Source organism: Microtus ochrogaster, chromosome 4 (genome assembly GCF_000317375.1).
Source record: "Microtus ochrogaster isolate Prairie Vole_2 chromosome 4, MicOch1.0, whole genome shotgun sequence".
Taxonomy (NCBI): domain Eukaryota; kingdom Metazoa; phylum Chordata; class Mammalia; order Rodentia; family Cricetidae; genus Microtus; species Microtus ochrogaster.
The window spans coordinates 53,984,121-54,005,039 of NC_022011.1; the positions used below are offsets into that span (position 1 = coordinate 53,984,121).

Consider the following 20,919-nt stretch of genomic DNA (forward strand, 5'->3'; position numbering starts at 1 on the left):
TCTGCATCTGGACAGGACTGGAGAGGCAGCTTCCCTCTTCCCAGAATTCTCCTGTTCTCATTGACCTGCCTCTACTTCCTGTCCAGTTGCCCCGCCTATACTTCCTGCCTGGCTACTGGCCAATCAGCATTTATTTAAAAAATAATTTACAGAATATAGATTCTCCTGCACTAGAATCTATTTTCAGTAAAGGGAGAAAAACTGACACTTTCATTTTCCCCTGGGGCGGCAGGGGTAGTACGTCATACAATGGATTCATATACCTTTGTAGTGGTAGGCTGCAAATGAGGGAAAAGCTATCAATGACCAGGGGCGATGGGTGTATTTGCCTTCCTGAATCTGGAACTTCCCATAGGGTTGGCTCCTATTTCACTAACCAGTATCTGTGTTTCCCAAAGTACCATGAATTCAGTACACCAGATGTCACCAAAGAGATAAGATTTTCCAAGTGTTTCCAAAGGTAGTGGCTATTTTATGGCCTCTTATTCTCAGTCCAAACAAGAAAGGAAAAAAGGTTTTGGGAATGACTTTTTCTGCAGTTGTTGTAGCTCTCCCATTAGCCAAAATTTAGGAATTACTGAACTCCAATTCCTGAACATTCAGAAGAAAATGAGAGGAATACAGACACAGAAATGAAAATAAATTTACCAATTTAGTGACTAGGTATACTGGGATAGCAATAGAGAAAAATATGGCAAACAAATTTTTATACAAACTTCTATAAAAATATTGCTAAGGCAGATGACATAAATCGTATATAAAAGTGCACAGTAAAGAGCTGTACAGTGGGAACCTCTGTTATGAGTCTGCATGTTCATAGATACATATTCTTTTTAAAATGATTTTCTTTAAAGAAAAAATAATTAAAAATATAATCCAATGTAGAAGAAAGAGATTCATATCACTTTTATAAAAAATAATTTGCAATTTTCTTTTAGGCAAACTATGGAATCTATAACTTTTAAAGAAAGTGCAAGTTAGCTTCTTCAAGGCACACATAACAATCATAAAATGACTTTTAACCTAAAACATAATAAATGAAAATTTATGCGCAAATTACAGTTTTCCAGTTTTGATATCTACAATATAACGTGGGTTTGTTCTAGAAACTTTGATGCATACTATTCCACTATCTTTTAATTATACTAAATGTGCTTCTTAAGTGTTTGATTTGTTCAAATTTTCATGAACCAACCAGTGTTTATGATTGCTACTTTCACCTTTATTTACCGTCTTCAACAAAGTAATTTTTTCTCACTGCTGTACTTTAAAATATGGAAATTAGAAGACTTTACTAAAACACTCTGAACCAGCCCTAGCAACGGCTAAGATCATGCATGAAGCAAAATAAAATGTGTGACAATTTCCACATGGGGTAAGGTCAGGGAATAAAGTAAATATCCAGGTAGAGAATAGCAGCATAAATACTCTTCATTCATTTTTCTTAAGGAGTAATTTTTGTCAGAGATGTGTATACTGGGCACAGAGCCAGGAAGAATTGGCACTCATAAACGCTGGTTGAATTTAACAGAACAAAAGAAAATTCGTTGCGTTTGAAGGACAGAAACAAAAGTGCTTTTGCAAACAAAAAGAGGCCATTTGTTTGAGATACATCCATAGTCAAAAGTCATGCTCAGTATTCTCAGGTAGGACACTTTTATTCCCTTGGAGAGACTTGATAACACCTGAAGACATTTGTGGCTGTGTCAGTGGAATGAGGATTATTGGCCTCTAAGGAGTAGAGCCAGAGGTACTGTTTAGCATTTATCCTCATAATTTTCTGTTGTTGTGATAAAATTGACTAAAAGTAACTGGGAGAGGAAAAACATATAGGCATCCTCCTGAATATTAACCCTCATCAGGCGATGAAAGGAGACAGAGACAGAGACCCACATTGGAGCACCGGACAGAAATCTCAAGGTCCAAATCAGGAGCAGAAGGAGAGAGAGAGCACCAGCAAGGAACTCAGGACCGCGAGGGGTGTACCCACACACTGAGACAATGGGGATGTTCTATCCGAAACTCACCAAGGCCAGCTGGCCTGCATCTGAAAAAGCCTGGGATAAAACCGGACTCGCTGAACATTGCAGACAATGAGGACTACTGAGAACTCAAGATCAATGGCAATGGGTTTTTGATCCTACTGCACTGCACGTACTGGCTTTGTGGGAGCCTAGGCAGTTTGGATGCTCACCTTACTAGACCTGGATGGAGGTGGGGGTTCCTTGGACTTCCCACAGGTCAGGGAACCCTGATTGCTTTTCGGGCTGGGGGGGGGGGACTTGATTGGGGGAGGGGGAGGGAAATGGGAGGCGGTGACAGGGAAGAGACAGAAATCTTTAATAAATAAATTAATTAAAAAAAGATTAGTCATCTTCTATTAATTTCCTAATGTGTAAGCTAAGAAATCTGTCATATTTTACTAAATTCATGTCTTATATTCCTCTCACTTACACATTTGACATTTTCATCTGTATTTGTACTATACTATCTAAACTATTTGTTAATATTTCAGTATTTATGCAAAAATCTATTTGGAGTGCCACAGACTGTAGCATTTTATAAAAGGATGCAGTTTCAGTGCATGGCCCTTTGGGACCACACAATCACTGCACCACAAAGGGAAAGGGAGAAACCTTGTTTTCCTGGCACGGAGGTCTATTCATACTAAGACTTGAATGCACTGTACCTCATCACCTCTGTGTCCTGCCTTCTTTTCTTGCTTTGAAATGTTTTTTTTGAAGATTTTCTCCATGGAGAAAGTAGAACTCTTCCTTGTAGACCTTTGCAACCCCCAAGTATCATTTTTTGATTTCTTTAATTTCTCTTCCTCTTTGCCCTCTTCCTTGTTCCATCATATGTAATTTTAAGTTCAATTTCTCTCTCTACTCAAAACTTTGGGTCGTCTAACATTCAGTATGATTAATTAGATGTATTGTGTCACTGCTGCTCTATTGTATTTCTTTGAAGGTTCTCAAAATTTTCTATTTTAGCCTTCAAGTGCTATAATGAGGTCTTATGTTTTGCTTGTCTTTTAATTACTTTTTATTTTCTAAAATTAAAATGCAATTCCATTGGTCTCCCTCTCCCTTTTCCTCCCTCCAACCATTTCTTGCATGTCTGCTCCTGTGTAGGCAGTGGCTGCTTGTTTGTTCCTGGTCGCCCAGACCCAAAATAATCACATAGAAACTGTATTAATTAAGATACTGTTTGACCAAGAGCTTAAGTGTATTTCTAGCTAGCCCTTACATCTTAAATAACCCATTTCTTATTTACCACAAGACACATGTTTACCAACAAGGTTCGCGGGTGTCTGCCTCCACCTGTGGCTACTTGACATCTCTCTGACTCCACCTTCTTTCCTCCTCTATCTGCTTGGAATCCCTGCCTTACCTAATTCTACCCTTCTGTAGGCCAAAACACATTTATTCATTAACCAATGGTATTCACAACATACAAGGGAATCCCACATCACCCCTGGGGTCTACTTTAACTGCTGTTGCACAGTGTATGTGTGTTGTGTATGTGTGTGTATCCCAAAGTTTATGCCTAAATACATAAACAAAATCTATTCAGTACATACAATGTTTCTTATATGTACATGATTTTATGGCTGACTACTTAGGATTGTATAACCAGTTTGGGAGTTCTTCTCCAGGGAAGACATTTCTCCAGTTCATTGTCTAGCGTTAAGGTCCCAGACAATTTACCCATATCATGTTAATATGTCTCTTATTGTACTTGTTCAGGTTTTGTTTAGGCAACCATGTTGATGAGGTTTCATGGATATAGCTTCTTTGACACTCCTAGATGATAAACTCTCTCACAGAAAATTTCCTGTTTCTCTCACTCTTAAATATTTTCACCCCTATTCCACTCAATCCCTGAATTTAAGTACAGAAGTTGTGTTACAGTTGTATCAGGTGGAGCTGTGACAGTTCATTCTGTTTGTTGTTTTCTATAATTGTCTCCATCTGCTGAAAGCTAAAGTGTTTTGGGGAGCTGGGAGACCTATTCTGATCTGTAAGGACAATATTATAAGGACAATATAAGGACAAATATTTAGAATGTAGTTAAGAATTGTCTTTTTTTATGTAAAGGGGCTATTGTTGGTTTCTTCAAGATCTATGAGTTTACTATGCTGCAGGAGTTAAGTAGTTAAGTAGGATTATATTACTAGCCATGATTTCCTTCCAATTGAGCAGATTTTGAGTCCAAATAGAGAGCTACTGTTTATGCTACTATTGCACCTTAGGGCTGCCACTCCCATGATGGCCCTTGTCTCAGTTAGAGTTTCTATTGCTTTAAAGAGACCCATGACCATGTCAACTCTTATAAAGAAAAACATTAACTGAGTTGTCAGCCTACAGTTTCAGAGGTTTAGTCCATTATCATTTTGAATGGGAGCATGGTGCTGGAGAAGGCATGGCTATATATTGATGTGCAGACAACAGGAAATGGTCCGTCTCACTGGGCATGACTTGACACACTTCTTCCAACAAGACCACACCTAAAACAACAAGGCCACACTTCCCACCAGTGCCACTCCTTTTTGGGTATCATCTTCTTTCAAACCACCACATTCCACTCTCTGGCTCCCAAAGTCTTGTAGATATATCATAATGCAAAAGACATTCAGTTCAACTTCAAAAGTCTCCATATTCTCATAAAACTGTCTAAAACTTATTTAAAAGTGTAAGCTTATAAATCTCTTCTGAGATTCATGCAATCTCTTAACTCTAATCCCTCATAAAATTAAAATGAAAAGCAGATCACATGCTTCTGTCATATAATGATACAGGATAACATTACCATTCCAAAACATATGGAAGGGGGCACAGTGAGGAAGTCTTAGACCAAAGCAAGAGCAAAAGCCAGCTGGGCAGAATCCAAAATCTGCATCTCCATGTCTGCTCTGGAAGCACTCTTCAGATCTCCAACTCCTTTCAGTTTTGACCTCCTGTTTAAGGTCCTCTATTATTTTCATATAATTCACTTTTGAGTCTATTTCTTCTAATTCTTCTGGAGTAGGGTGTACAATTCTTCTTATTTCGGGATCCCTGAATTCTGGTGATGTCATGTTGCCTTTCAGGTTGTTGGAGGAATTCTTGCATTGGCACCTTCCCATCTCTTCCTTCAAATGGAGCCAGGAGAGGCCTGGTGTCTTGGTCCAGTCTTTGCTGTGACTGACTCTCTGAGTGTATCTCCTCAGTGTAGAAGCAGAAACCGTTCCTGTCCAGATGGAACTCCTCAGCACCGAAACATGGATGCCTGGTAGTCCAATGACCCGCGGACAAAATGGCGAACTTGGGGGGCAGGGCGGGGTCAAGTAGAACAGAGGAGACCCTGCCGTGCAAGCTGAAGGTTCCCCGGGCTACCTTTCGGGGGGGTCCTTGAGGCCTGCCCGATAGGCAGGCACTCACTGCTCTGGGTGGGTAGCCTTAGTGTAGGAGCATGAAACTGTGCCTGAGCAAAGGACCTTGCAGACAATGCAGACTTGGGGGAGGGGGTCGTGTGTAAGAAAGGCAGCCCTGCTGCAGGAGCTAGCACACACTCACCCGTCCAGATGGAACTCCTCAGAACCTAAACAGGTTCCCTATTCCTGTTCCTGTCACTTTCTGCCCTCTCTCTGCCTCTGGTTTCACTGAGGCCTCCACATTTGCCGCCAGTTTTCTCCAGCTCCTCAAATGCTTCCCCTCCTTCCAGTTTTGGTGATTACAATATACTTCTTTTTCTTGGGCTGGTTCCACTGTCTACTAGAAGCTTCCCTTTGCAGGTATCCCATGATTCTGGCATCTTCAACATCTTGGGGTCTCCAAGGCAATCCAGGCACCAACTTCACAGCTTCATGCAATGGCTTCTCTAGGCCTCCATTAAGGGACATCCTTGACACATGGCTTGGGTCAGTAGCATTCCCTAGACAGGGAGGCAGATTCCATAACCTGTTTATTCTATCCTAACTCTTTAGCCAGAACCATGTGCTTGAGGCTGCTAAATTTTGCTGTTTGCTGGGACTAGAATATGGCATCCTCATTCAATTACATCTTCACCAGCCTTTTGTACTTCACCACCTAAACTTGGCTGTTCTGCAACTTGCTCTATAGACAGGGCAGGTCTCAAACTCAGAGATCTGCCAGTCTCTGTCTTCCCAGTGCTGGTGTTAAAGGTGAGCATGATGATACCCAGCTCTAAGTTTTCCTTTAATTCCCTTTCACAAGTTGGAAATATAATTGGGTAGACCTTGCCCTGAAGTTACAGCTTCCTTTGTTCTACTTCTTAACCTGTTTATCGACTTGAACAACCAACTTAGTTCCATTTCACTTCCTGGTGTTCTTTTTCTCATAAATTTTACATTTTGTAATTTACCCTGCTTAGTTTGTTCCTTTTCATTATAAATCTTCATTAGAGTTACCATAACAGTTTATACTAGTTTGTTTTGAGCTTTCCTCTGCCAACAGAATTCATCTAAAACTCTTCACTTTAGCCTTTAAACATGGGCAAAAGCAGTCACATTCTTCACAAGAATGATTTCTAGGCAACATACTAAAGCTCTTCTCCTCTGAAACCTCTTGATCCATTCCCAGACAGTTCAAGTCGTTATCAGCACCATTATCTTCCATGGTTTTACTAGTGTGTGGCCCATTAAGCAGTGCTTAAAGCATTCCACTGCCTTCCTAACCCAAAATACCAAAGTCCCAATTCCTCCAAACAGAAGCATGGTCAGGCCTATCACAGCAGTACCCCAGACCCTGATATGAACTTCATATCAAAGGGTTTCTATTGCTTTATAGATCAACTGAGCAATGGGTCATACCTGATCGAAGAGAGAAGATCTATTTACAGTGGGTGACCATTAAATATTTTCTTTCATAAGAGTTGTCATGGTCATAGTATCTCTTCACCCAATAGAACAGTGACTAATACAGTGTTTATGTGAAGCTAAAATCTTAATGGAGTCTCTAGAATATTGGAGATGCAAAGAAAATAGTAAATATTGAGTGTAGTTAACCCAAGAGAAACAATCTATGCTGTGGGTGACAAAGTGAGGGGAGTAGGGTTGGCTACCCAGGTCCTTGGATTTCACCATATGCTCCAGATGTTGAACACAGAACTATAGGACTTAGTGTTTTCTTTGCTGGGCTCTGGTTCTGCTTTGGTTTGATCATTACATACTGTGTCCTGCCTCTTCTTTTTTGAATAAAAATATGTGTTCTGGTTCTGCTTTGGTTTGATCATTACATACTGTGTCCTGCCTCTTCTTTTTTGAGTAAAAATATGTGTTTTGTGCATTACACATTGGAAGCATATATAGAAGTATGTAACTTGGTTTTATTTAATAGTAACACACAGTTAAAAAACTTTGATGTTTTAACTTTTTAACATACTGTTATTAGAACTTTTAACGCTAAACTGAATGCATTTTCAATGGTAACATTGTGAGCATATGGAGACAATGAGTGGAAGACAATGGCTTCAAAATGATGTCTTTCCAACCCTGCTACTAAACCTTTTGTCTATATGGTGACCTGCCTGCATGATATGCTGGTGCAATAGGGACACAGACACAAACATTATGGGAGTAACCAAAGATTATCTTATTGAATTTAAGGCCCATTCCATAAGATGGAACCCATGCCTACCACTGCTCTGGGGCCAAGAACCTGATACAGGAAATGCCTAAGGGAAAACCAAATACTGTTGTTCTGCTAAAGGAGATAGCAATAAAATGGGTCCTAATGATATTCTGATATACCCATAAATCAATGTCATCATTAAAGATATTTTCCCTGAAGTAGATGGGAACACCCACAAAAAGATAATGTGCAGAGTGTGAGAAACCTCAGAACATTCAGTCTTACATGGTATGTGTTCATCAAATTTCTCTCCTCAGGACTCATGTCACCATTCAGAAGAGGAACTATATTGTAAGAAACAGAAGGGATGGATGGCATTAAGGAAACAGTGCCTTCCAGACACAACAGGACTGAGACACATATGAACTCACAGAAACTGTCGCAGCATATCTATGTCCTGCACAGATCCAAACCAGAGTACTGTCACTGAGATGAAGAAGTGTACACAAGCTCACCTTCCTAATTAAGAAGCTTTCACTAGACAAAAATCACTTGCAAATTGAAAACAAGTTTGCCCAAGGAAGTATCATTTGGAGGTTTTTGACTCATATAGTTTTATTTGGGCATTTTTAAAACCTTGTCTCTGCCTTATGTATTATGGTTTCTGATTTTAACCTTCTATGGTTTTTGTTTGTATGTGTTGTATGTGTTTATGTATATATTTCTTGTGTTCTGTCTTCCTTTTGTTTACTAGTATTTATTTTGTTTTAGACTTGTTTATTTGTCTTTTTTATTTACCTGTTTGTTTTCTTCAGAGAGAGAGAGAGAAAGAAGGTGTGGAGTTGGAAGGGTAGGTAGGTAGAAAGGAACTGGGAAGAAATTGAATAGGGGAGGAAAAACCATGATCTGAATATATTATAATAAACAACTTTATTATCAAAAGAACATTATTTAAAATGTAATATGTGTCACTGTTAAGTTGCCAAAGGTATAGTTGGATGGTGAATATTAGTTGTCAACTTGATAAAATCTAGAATTACCTGGATTATTCTACTTTGGGCATGTCTGCGGGAAATCAGCTTTCCTATTCTAATGAAGATGAGACGATCCAACCATTAGACCATTCCCCAGCTAGAAGCACAGACTGTGTAAATGCAAACAGAGCACTGAACAGTACCATGCATTTGTGACTTGCTCCTTCATGAGTATGAATGAGATGCGACCAGAGAGCCTCTTTCTCATGCCACCATGCCATCCCTGTCTGCTGTCATGCCTTCCCCAGGAGGAGGGACTGTTTATCTCAGAAACTATAACTCAAAATAAACTTCATTCTCCCTAAAGTTGCTTTAGGAAACTCGTATCGCAACAGGAAAGGAGCATTTTCCTAAAAGCACTCTCCCAATGCTAAAGAGATGATCTAGGACTGAAAACCTAAGGGTGCTAAAAAGAGGACACAACGCCAAAGAGTCAGAAAATGTGGAGGCTTTGGAAGACAGAAAGATGAACGAGGTGAGACAGACATGATGCTGCTTGCCCATTCCAGCATTCTGCAGGGGAGTCCCAAGACAAAGCCAGGTTGGGCTACGCAGTAAGATACTACCTCAAAAGGAAAGACAAAAAAATCAAGCAAATAAATAAAGAGTTAAACAGAATGATAGAAAATGTCAGTTGAGCAAAACAAACTATAACCAAACAATTGTGAAAGAGAGCAAGAGGCAGAAACCCGGGGACACAACCCTGGGTGAAACTGGACCAGAGATGTGCCAGCCACTGCATGGGCCACTGTGAGCAGAAAGTGCTTCTGAATACACATCCCTGTAGTAAGGAGGTCCGTTGGGCTGCATCTGGCCATCCGGCTAGCTTAACCCCCGAAATAATCACACGGAGATCTGTGTTAATTAAATTACTGCCTGGCCCATTAGTTCTAGCCTCTTATTGGCTAACTCTCACATCTTGATTCACATTTCTAATAATCTGTATGTCACCAACGGGGTCATGGCTTACTGGGAAAGATTCAGCATGTCTGACCTGGCGGCTGGCTTCATGGCAGCTCTCTGCCTGTCTTCTTTCTCCCAGCATTCAGTTCTCTTTTCCCACCTACCTAAATTTCTGTCCTATCAAAAGGCCAAGGTAGATTCTTTATTCAACCAATGAAATCAACACAAATATAGAAGGACCTCCTACACCAATCCCTTGCCCAGGATTTCACTCAGCCTGGGCTCCTTGACAGTTGTATAGAATTTGCTATAAAAGCCTCCTATTTAGAGCACATCCTTGGGGAAAAAATAAAGGCAGTCCTTAATCACCACTGTTTGAAAACATGTAAAATAAATGTGAAAATACAGTATACAAATTCAAAATGACGGGATATAACTTTGAAAGTCCAAGTAACAATATGTGTAATTATGCTAAATAAACCTCAAGAGTTATAGAGTACACAGTATTCTTTGAAAATCAATAGAAGGGTTTCAGTACAGTTGAAAATAAACCTGAATAAGTAGCCACAGAAGAAATGTAAAGTTAAAGGTCTCCTCTCTGCACACAAAGGGCTTAAAGCTAAACTGAGTTAAAGCGACAGACTTCTAAGGGGAAATAATCACTATTTTAACTTCTCCCCAAGTAATTGGTGAGTGGAGTGGTAGACAGACCTTGTCTCTCAAACTATAACCCTGGAACCACCCCGGAGCAGAATCTAGCCTGCTTCACTCTTGCTACCTTTTACATACAAAAATAGAAATAATATTTTTCTTCAGATAAATAATAATTTGTTAATACAGCTTATGCAAGTATAGGAAATCTGAGCTTTCTCAAAAAGAAGTAATGTTTGGAAGCCTATTATAAATTTTTTTCAAATGTTCGATTCATATTTAAAAATTATGTGATCATATAAAATCTTCAACAGGCATCTAAAATTTATGAAAATATATGGTTAACTTGATAGATTCTCATAAACAAAAACAAATTTTGCATTTACTAAAATATTCATTAAATTTGGAACCTTGGGAACAATGCCTACTTTCACCTTCAACAATGTTTTAAAGGGTTACCTACTGTCACAAGCAAACAAATTTTAATAAGACTTAATGTTCAATAGAAACAAGCAAATAAAAGATTATTTGAAAATGATATGACCTGTTGAAAAAGAAAATCCTGTAAAAACAAACATAAATTATTAAAAATAGCATAAATGCAACAGATAAAAGCTTAAATATAGAAAATTAATTATATTCTTTTAATTTCAGTGAATATCATTTTAAGGTAGGCCTAAAATAATATTCATAATGCTCTATATTATAAAACATCCAAGAATAATAAATCAAAATTATACCATTGCAAAACAAGAAATTGCAAAGGTTAAAGACTATAAAAAGTCAGCTGAAAATATGTTATTTTAAAAGACCATGCAGAGCATAGAGAAAAAGGAATGTCTTTTAAATAAAAAACATCCTTTTCATTCCTAAGAAACCGCAACACATTTAAGTGCTGGTAAAGTGCTCAGAAGGTAAAGGTACTTGCTGCTAAGCTTGACAAGCTCTGATTGATTATTAAGGCAGACATGATGGAAGAACTACCTGCTGCAAGGCATGCTCTGATCACATGTGCACTGTGGCATGTACCCCTCCACCCCACATACACACAAATAAATGTAATAAAAAATCTTAAAATAGCATTTTAAAGCAATGAGATATGATAGACTGGTATATTTACAAAAATATCAATTATAGACATTTGTATGTATTGTGAGTAGCATTTCATACTGTTAAAATTATTCAGGAGGAAAACCGTATTTAAGCAAATTCAAGCTACAAATTCTCAGTATTAAGCCAGCACCTTCACTTTTAAGAATTTTTTTATAGGTTTAGTTGCAAATGTTTTCTAGATTTAAAAATTCTAAGTATTAACCATAGGTTGCTGAAATATATTTTGGTACATCAGTGCTGTGAACACTATGACTCTCAAAACAGAAATGGCTCTATACAATAAGGAAGACATCTACATTTATCACTGCATTATACTGGCATGTTGGAAATTATGATGTTCAAAATCATATCATGATTAAAAAATGTGCATATCCGTAATATCTGGAAAAATGTCATTTCACTATTAATAATTACTCAAAGCAAGGACAAGATTAGCAGATACTTTTAAGTTTTCTGAATATTGAAGAAAAACTGAAACAAGAACCTTAGGTTGGAGTCCCCAGATGCAGATGCTGCCGAGTTAAGCACTTGAGTGTAAGGGAATGATCCAGGGATCGCTTCCTTGGGAGTGTGAGAATGGGAGAAGGCCACTGAAGCATGGTCTCAGACAAAGCCCCACAGAACACAGCTTTGATGGGCTGCTGCAAAGACACTCTGGTTATCTTTTATACCTCAAAGCTTTACAAAGGAGTTGGGGGTCTCCATAGTATTTTATCTGCCAGTCACTGGTCCAGAGAATTGTAAAGGAAGGAAATGCCACGTGGGATTCAGACTGCACTTTTGCAAAGTGTTTCCCCAGAGCACCAACAATATCTGCTAAAGCGCGTTACTTCTGTAGTAAAATGTGATATTGTAAATAGTGAGGAAGGGAAAGAAAGTGATAGCAGTGTGCTAAAAGCAAAACAAAATTTAACATTCCGCACAAGTGTGGGTATTCACTTGTCCGCTCTCATGCCCAGCAGCTTCTTCTCATATTCCCCTGGTTCATTAGAATACCAGACTTAAGCAGCCTTTGAACCTGATTCTCTCTCTGCTATCAGTCTGTCCCCACCTGAAGTAACACAGAAGAGATCTGAACTCTGAAATCCTCTGATAATCCTAACAGGAAGCATATTACTCAGCTGTAAAGCGAACACGACAGCTGTCTATTAGCAGGAAACCATTGGAAAACAGACTTGGTAAAGCTAAACTCAAAAAACAACTCCAGGTTCAGAAACATGCTCTAACACTCTGTTCATGTTGTTTAACTTGTTTGAGATTATGACAAGACTTGCTTAATCTATTGTCAAACAAAAGAGTCAGGGTCACATTAATGCAGTTTCTGTGCAGAACAGTTCCTTCGGGGAAATGTCCCTCAATTTCATTTCCCCGAGTTTCAATTCCAAGTGTCTTATAAAGACGGCACTCATGCCGGGTGGTGGTAGTGCACGCCTTTAATCCCAGCACTCCAGAGGCAGAGGCAGGCAGATCTCTTGTTAGTTTGAGGCCAGCCTGGTCTACAAGAGCTAGTTCCAGGACAGGCTCCAAAGCTACAGAGAAACCCTGTCTCGAAAAACAAAACAAAACAACAAAGATGGCACTCATCATGAATCCCACAATTGGCTACAAATGGATCCTGCCACAAACCAAGAGTGGAATAAAGTTGGTGGGCAAGTCCAGCGTGGTAATTTGTTTCTGTGGAACATTTGGGATGTTGTTTCTTTACCCATAAAGTGAAGGCAGCGTCCACTGCTCTGCTTATTTTTGAGGGTTGCTGTGAAGATGTTCATGAAGTCAAGTACACGAAAGAGTTTTTTTTTCTCCTTAAACTGTGTAATCCATTATACTACAACACGTTAGTTACATGTATCAAAATGGTGGTTTAAAAGAAGTGTGTTTGGCTTTAGACAAGTTCTCTAAGAATTGGCAGTAAAATCTAAATTTAAATGAACAGCAAATGGGAGTGGATGCCATCGGTGGGGTAGAAAGGGAGGTTAAAACTGCTGAGTCATCATCTCAGAACAGCATGCCTTTGAATTCTGTTTCCAATTCCATTGGAACAGCCATTCTCTTCAAAGTGCTCCAGATCAGCTCCTGGCTTGGATTACTGAATTGCAAAGATTTATTAATACATGTTACTGTCAACACAAAATGCTAAGTGGTTCTTTTCACCCCACCCCTTCACTTATTGGACATGTTAACTATGCAAATCGCTTTTGCCTTTAACCAGAAACAAAATGAGCAGGAGGATTCTTAAACACACACACACACACACACACACACACACACACACACACACACACACATTAACTGAGCATCCATTTATTTTTTATTTAAATGAAAGAAAAGAATGCTAATAGTTTGCAATTTTAAAGATGGCCTAACACCTGAAAATACTGCTTGAATTGAAATTCATTTGATCTAGCTAATTATATGCTTAATGACTGCTAATTTCTTTATCTTAGACTAAATTTCCCTTTTCCGTAAGCAGTGATAAGCGTCATCAGCCCCAACCTGTTCTCATGTATACTCCTGTCTCATTTGTGATATTATGAAATCCCATGTAAAGCTTTTGTTTAAGTCAATGTTTGTGTCCAAGAAGTTGTGTAAATTGTATAAAAACAAAAAATGAGATTCATGAAAAGAAAAATGTGAACCACTGTCATAACATGTTCTTAGAAGTAAATGTTAGAAATAGCTTTTTATTTCTTTTTTCATGATAATTCCATTTTTACAGACGAGTGTCTGAGACTATACGATGAACTGCCCAAGTCAACACACACTCATATCTGGAACCGTTCTGTTTCATCGAACACTATCTGGGACACAGTAGATAGTAATATTTGTTGAACTTTTAATTGATTTAGAGAATTCAAATCTTCGACATGGTGTTCATTCATCTTTGTAGAACAAGAATGAAACGATTAACATATCGTATGTTTCCTAGTCTTAGTTGGCATAATAATATATGATGAATTGTTGGAAGATCTGAATGTGGGAAAAAGTACAAATATGATGCTTGGTCATCATTGTGGATTGACTTCATAGAATGCCCCATTCCCTTACCACTCGTCTATAGGTCTGAAAAAGGAAAAATGACAAGTATGGCCATCTTAAAGATGAATGCAACTTCTTGAATTAAGTGATAAAGATAAACATTTTCCCCCTAGCATTTAGGGTAAAATAAGGAAACCATTCATTTCGGACTGTATGTTTACTCCGAAACAGAATTTCCTACTGATGCTCATCATAGAGTTGAATATACCAGACAGTTCTTTGTGGATCCATATTAAAATGTTCACAAATTAAAACAACGTAAAATGGAAGTTCTCTAGCAATAATATGTTAGATTTTTTTCTGTAATATTAAAGTCTATGTTGTAACTTATTCTTAATCACTTCAAAAGGATTTTAAGATAAAAAATAAAATTGCCATCTGCATCATTGGTCATGTTCTCAGTAATAAAATATTTAAAGAGAATGTTAGTAAATGTCATAGAAAACATTGACTGGAATTCGTGGTTTCACACAATTGAAAACACCTATTCAAAAACTGTATTATAAAATCATGTAACTGTATAACAAATATGCTACTTGGAAAACATTATCTTGTACATTAGCTAAAATAGTTTTTAAATACCACATCTTAAATTATAACCATGTACAAATCAAAACTATAAGATTTGCCTCTTAATTTAGTCACCGGATCAATACAGAAATTAGTTTGTTGAATAATATATCATAACAATAGCTCGGAGGTAACCTCTCATGGATGAGTGCTCAGAATCATTCAGAACGATTTTTAAAGCAGCGTTAAAACAACCTACTTCAAAAATCAAGATATTAAATGCCAGCTTCTAACTAGCAAAAATGCTTATGGCTCAGATAGGAATGAGATTCTTTACAGAAATGCTGACACAGTCCTGGCTGTCAGCTCGAGGGTGTACAGCTATAATTCTTTTTTCAAATCTTACCCAGCAATGCCTCAGGTACAGGAGTTTACAGAATATAGAAACAGGGGCAATTCTGTAGCTCCCATAAAATCACAGGCCAATGACATGTTTATATTCATTTTTGATTGCTACCATTAAATAACAAGATCATTCATGGTGTATTAATTAGCTACTTAATATATAAAAGTTAGACAGTGCATTATAAAACGCACATTAACACATCATATTGTACATGACCAAAGCCGGGTTTCATAATTCATGTGATTGCCAGGGTTACATGTTTTAAGTTGCAGTGTAATTTGGCCACTTATCACACACACACACACACACACACACACACACACACACACACACACAAAGAAGTAGAAAATTGAGGTTACACAGAAGATGAAGATTAAGGAAGCCCTTCTTTTCTGTTTGACAACATAAATTCCCAGCAGGAATCAGTTTTGCATGTGAAAAGTACTTAAACCTGGATCAGTAGCATAATATCAGAACAGGCCACAGGGTACTGGGGGACAAGGGTCCGTTATTAAAGGTTCCAGACTAATGATATTTATAGGAGACTTGGTCTGAAAGCCCAGATCACTCTAAATCTTGGGCCTGATGTGATTCTTTTCTTCTGCACTGTCATCTGGACAACAGATGACTATTGATCCCACACTGGGAAATGCTGGTTTGATGTTTATTGATCAAGACGGAATGGGAGAAATTGTGATTGATAAATGGAAGACAGTGATGAGTTATCACTTCTGGATCATACAAAAGAGAGGGTGAGTAAGAAGACTGTACTGAATAACTGTTAAAATTATAAATTCATAAAGATGAGCCAAAATACACTAAATAAATGTGAGTGGGGTGATATTCCATTGCAAGGATGAATGCACCATTACCCACTATCTTTCAAGTATTCCGAATTTATGCAACTCTGAGTTGCTTAGTCATAATGCAATTAACACAAAAACAATTCTAAACAATGCATGTTTAAAAATCACTGCTAGATTCTACCTTAACTTAGACTTAATTATTTATTGAAATTCAAATGCAGTATTTTTAGCAGCCTGCATTTTACTGAAAATTAAAATCAGCCTTATTATGAGTCGCAAGTTATCTAGCAAATCTGTAAGAATTTGACATCTGGTGAAGTCGTGTCATGAAACAACCCTCGCTTTGTTATACGATCAATTCCATATGCTAATTGTCTTCACGAAGCGACAGAAAAGGAACAGTGTACTGAACAAGAATATTAAGAAAAGAATACCTGTAAAATGAGTGTCCAATTTGTGTATGTGCCTAGTAATCCCTTTAATTATGTTGATAGCATGTTAAAAAGACCGAGTATAGGTCATGGTAACTGCAAAGGTGTAAGGAGTATACACATGTTATTCATAGGCTGCCTGTGTATAACATATAACAGCTTAGCTTATTTTCTCCTTAAAGATTCTCATAAAATAAGTACCAATAAATTCTAGATACACAAGAAATAATGTCATCGAAGACTTATTTAAACCTGACCTCCTATAACTATTTTCAGATTAAGTAGAGAATTTTCATTTAATTAATTGTTAATGTGCCGGAAGAAACTCAATATTCCCTTAAATAATTTTTTAAAGACTATTCTTTAGGTTGACAGTTCAGATGGAAAACTAAAGTCTAATTCTATTTGCAAGTCTTGCTGCAACAAATTTTAGATATAGTTTAATAAAATTTCGCATGATTTATTTCTATATAATTGTGAGTCTGATAGCCATGTAGCGCACACCTTTGCATCCTACATAGGGCATGGCTTGTGTCTACTCATGCTTCCTACAAAATAAGGACCACTTTTCAAATCTAGTTCCCGTTTTAATTTATTTCCTCATAGGATTTAATAAAGAAGCTCCACATTAGCTGAAAATAACACAACCATGAACCATCCAAGCAGCAAATTATTCGATGTTTTGTGAAATCCGCTGGGTGGGTTATACAGTGGGGCTGAGGTGTTTTTATTTACATCTACCCCCCCTCAACTGCTCTGCTTTCCTTTCACATCACCCCTGGCTTGTGTCAGGCTGGGAACAGCTCTAAGAATCTGTAGAATGTAAACAGGCCTTTATTGTCCAGGAGGATGGCAGCTCAGGCCTGCCTGCTTATCACTGGGCTGCAGCTCCCCAACTCACTTTCCATGATAAAGTGCTCCAGAAGAAGAAGAAGAAAAAAAATTACAATCCCAGTACAATTCAAAAACCGATTAGAATTTGCCATACGCTTCCTTAAAAACTAATCAATCAACTCATGCTGTAATATTAGAGTCCGGCTCTTGAGGAGTATATGTAATTCCTTCCATATTTATTTCCTTGTTCCTGGTGAAGGAGGGGGAATCTAACATTTCCCGTATCAGGGCTGATAGAACTTTTCTCCACAGCATCCCTAAAAGCATTTTTTCGGCTTTGAGGACCAACGTGGTGCTTATGGAGCGCATACTCAGTCCATGGTCACTGCGTGTAAAAATCAACCAGCTAAGATTCATGAGGCTGTGCTTAAGACTCCACGAAAGCGGCCAGTTTCCTCAGGCATTTCCTTCTGCACATGGCACAAGGGCTTTCTTGTCGGATCACTTTTACTGGCATTCACATTGATTTTTTTTTTTAAAGCAAGTGATACTACAGATCATAGGCAGGCATCGTGGACACCTAAAAACTTCATTTTAGTTCATTTTATGGAACTCTTTTGAAAGTGCTGGCTCATTCAAAAACCGTCGGCCTAGCCACCTTTCTTCATGACGCCATGGACAATTTTCTTATTAAATGCTGTGCAGGTGAACTAAGTCTCTGCTGAAACCTCGTCCCTTTTTAGAGTCCATTCTACCCTCAACACTGCAAAGTGCCTACTTCTACCACATGTTGCCGTTTATAATTGTTTTTCATAAGTTACTTAGTATTTTCTCTAAAAAGACAATAAAAGAGAAGTGGTCTTTATTCTGTAAGCACTTGGAAGTGTTGCTCTTGTTTTTAACAACCCAAGGTGTTAGCAGTCCTGGAACCAAAGACGCCCCGGAATCAAGGAAAGGCTAGTCATCACACTGTCCAAAGACAGGTACCAAGAGACCAGGAGAAATCTGGCAGAGGCAGAACAAGTCAGAAACCAATTTCTACATTCCTGGTCAAGTTGCTTGTTAAAGGTTTTACTTCGAGTCTACCTGAAATACAATTAACTAGGAAAACATAATGTATGTGAAGGAGAGCAAGCTATTTTTCAGGAAACCTGGAGAGTCAAGGCAGGAATGGCAGCCCGACTCTTCCTAGCACATCCTGTTAACACCCCACGTCTTGCTCTGCAGCCGCAGTGGTTCAGGCTGTGAGATCTGGCGCCGCGGATCCTGCTACTAACAACTGCACGGAGTTGGGCATCAAAGTTACGTTTTACATCTCTAGCCGGTAGAAACCCATTTCCGTCTCGAAGGCCGGAAAGAACAGAGTAAATCCAAGTCTCCCCGAAAATCAGTTTGTATCTATAATTTACCCCTGCTTTGTATGAAATGTTCGCGGTCACCTGTGCTAAACAGAGCCGCCAAGATTGTCCCTGGGCTGCAGGAAGGTCTTTGAACCCCTCGGGTCGTGTCTGTCAGCCCGGGTCCACTCTGAGTGACTAGCAGGGCGCTTCTTTCTTCCTCGCGCTTCTTATCTAAATATTTTCTTCCTACTTTACTGAAACGGTAAATCGCAACCCTCACTAAGCGTTGCAACTCGCCTCCAGGTGCTCTCTCCAAGTGCCTTTCTTCCCCATCAACAGTAAGACAATCTAAACTCCAGTCAGGACCTGAGCTTCTAGCAGCTCAGCTCCCAAGTCCCTTACAGAAGAGGATTTCCCGCCGAAACTCATCCCCGCACATGCACAGCACCGCAGGTCCAGGGGTCGGGCACTCACCAGCTGCAGCAAGCCGGGGACTACGACGAGGGGCAGCGGCCGCAGGCGCATGGTGCCAGCTGGCGCGATCTCAGGAGCTGCGCGCCCTCGCCAGCCTCTCGCGCATCTCCACTTCGGGTTGTGAGCCGAGCACGCCGGGGACCCAGTGGTCGGTGGGCGGAGAGGACAGCAGGTGGGGCGGCCAGGAGGTGGGGTCCGTGCGCCTGGTGCCTCTTTCGAGCGACAAGAAAGCGCGCGGAGCCTCAAGGTTCCGGTACTCTCTCTCAGATAGCGCGGTGCCCCTGGGGTGAGAGAGGCTGAGGACCTGAGGGCTTGGGGACCAGGGAGACTATGATCGCGACTGCACTGGGTGCGGGACAGCCAGCGGCTGTCTCTCAGGAGCTGGGCGCAGAGTTCTGCACGGACCGGAGCGGGCCCCGCCCAACGACTGGGGTTGTAAGCGGTACCTACTGACAGTTGCAGAGTGACTCTAGTGCTGGGCTAGGGAGGCGGATGGGTTCTCCTTGGATGGATGCAAGAAGGATGCTCAGTGACAGCCCTCAGGGAAGCTTACTCAGAGTCCTGGGAAAGGCGCGAGGGCGGCGGGATTGGAGGTGGGGGGAGGTCTTATGATAGGAAGTAGGCTCAGTCATGGTCTCAGAACACCTGCCTATCTCTTCGGGAGTTTGGCAACAAACACCAGAGTTGTTGGGAGGGGTGGAAGGATTTCTGGAGTTGGGTACTTGTGGAACCCTCAGGGGACTTCAAACTGTGCCAGAGGCAGGATGGCTAGTAAAGGAGCTAAGGGTGCTTAAACACCAGGTGTTTAGGAGACCCACAGTACTGTGAGCTATGACAGTGTAACATCTGCCTCCGGGTTTAGGGAGAATAGAGGAAAGCCAGCCACTGGAGAACCTTATAGAAGGCAATTATGGAGACCAGGCAAGGCTGCGAATCTCAGTTCTGAGCCTCAACCTCTGTGTTAACCTGTCTCCTTTGAGAGCTCCTTAGCCTTTATGATCGAGTGAAGAAGTTAAAAGGCAGTGGACATCGAGAACAATCACAAGGGTCAAAGGGTGGAAATCTAAGTACAATTCATAATGATCTATTACTGAACAAATTTACAACCGAAGAGAATCTAGAGAGGTTCAATATCCAAAACAATTGGTGTTCTGACATCTAGAGACAAATAGCTCTTACAAAAGGAAACTGTAGAGGTAGGGAAGCAGAGTTGCAACTGCAGCCAAGTCTTAAAACACAAAATACAGCAAAAGGAGCAGTTTGACTTGCAATTTGAAACAGGAGGAAAAACAAAAGCAATAAAGGTGTGTTTCCTTCACCTAGAATCCTGGATTCCAAAACATAGGAAGGTGGTTTGTGAATTCCTAGCGGTCAGGCTTGAGGCAAAGAAGCCTTGGTCTCAGGTCTCACAGGGCAAAGTCCTGCCCAGTCCTCTCAGTGGATCGCCTAAGTCTGGGAATGAGAGAAGGACATTATTCCAGAGTGTTGTACAATTCCACTGTGGTTTTCAAGCATGTTGTTCCTGAAGCTATGGCAGGAGTATCTCTCCATATAATTTCACTCCTGTGTGGAGAGAGACACAGGCAAGTATAAGACGTATTTTTTAAGCATTTGCCAAAGCTGATTTCTGTGTTCTAAGGACGTTGTCTCTGTCTGTCTTTAAATTTTCTTTAAGACAAACATCATTATTCCATTGCTACCCACCCCCCAAATTCTCCTTATCAGTGGCTTTAGAGTTTAATTCCATCTCTCTCTGTCTCTCTCTGTATCTCCTCTCTCTCTCTCTCTCTCTCTCTCTCTCTCTCTC

At 39.7% G+C, this 20,919-nt stretch overlaps 1 protein-coding gene across 1 annotated transcript in view; it reads right to left on the reverse strand.

The window, feature by feature from the left end:
• The window catches only part of Nxph2 (neurexophilin 2), a 124,721-nt gene extending 105,205 nt beyond the window's left edge, over positions 1-19,516 (reverse strand). Inside the window, exon 1 of the mRNA XM_026789961.1 lies at positions 19,113-19,516. Coding sequence (XP_026645762.1) covers positions 19,113-19,163 — 51 coding nt within the window. The 5' untranslated portion in view covers positions 19,164-19,516. The remainder of the gene's footprint in view (positions 1-19,112) is intronic.
• Between the last annotated feature and the right edge of the window lie 1,403 nt (positions 19,517-20,919).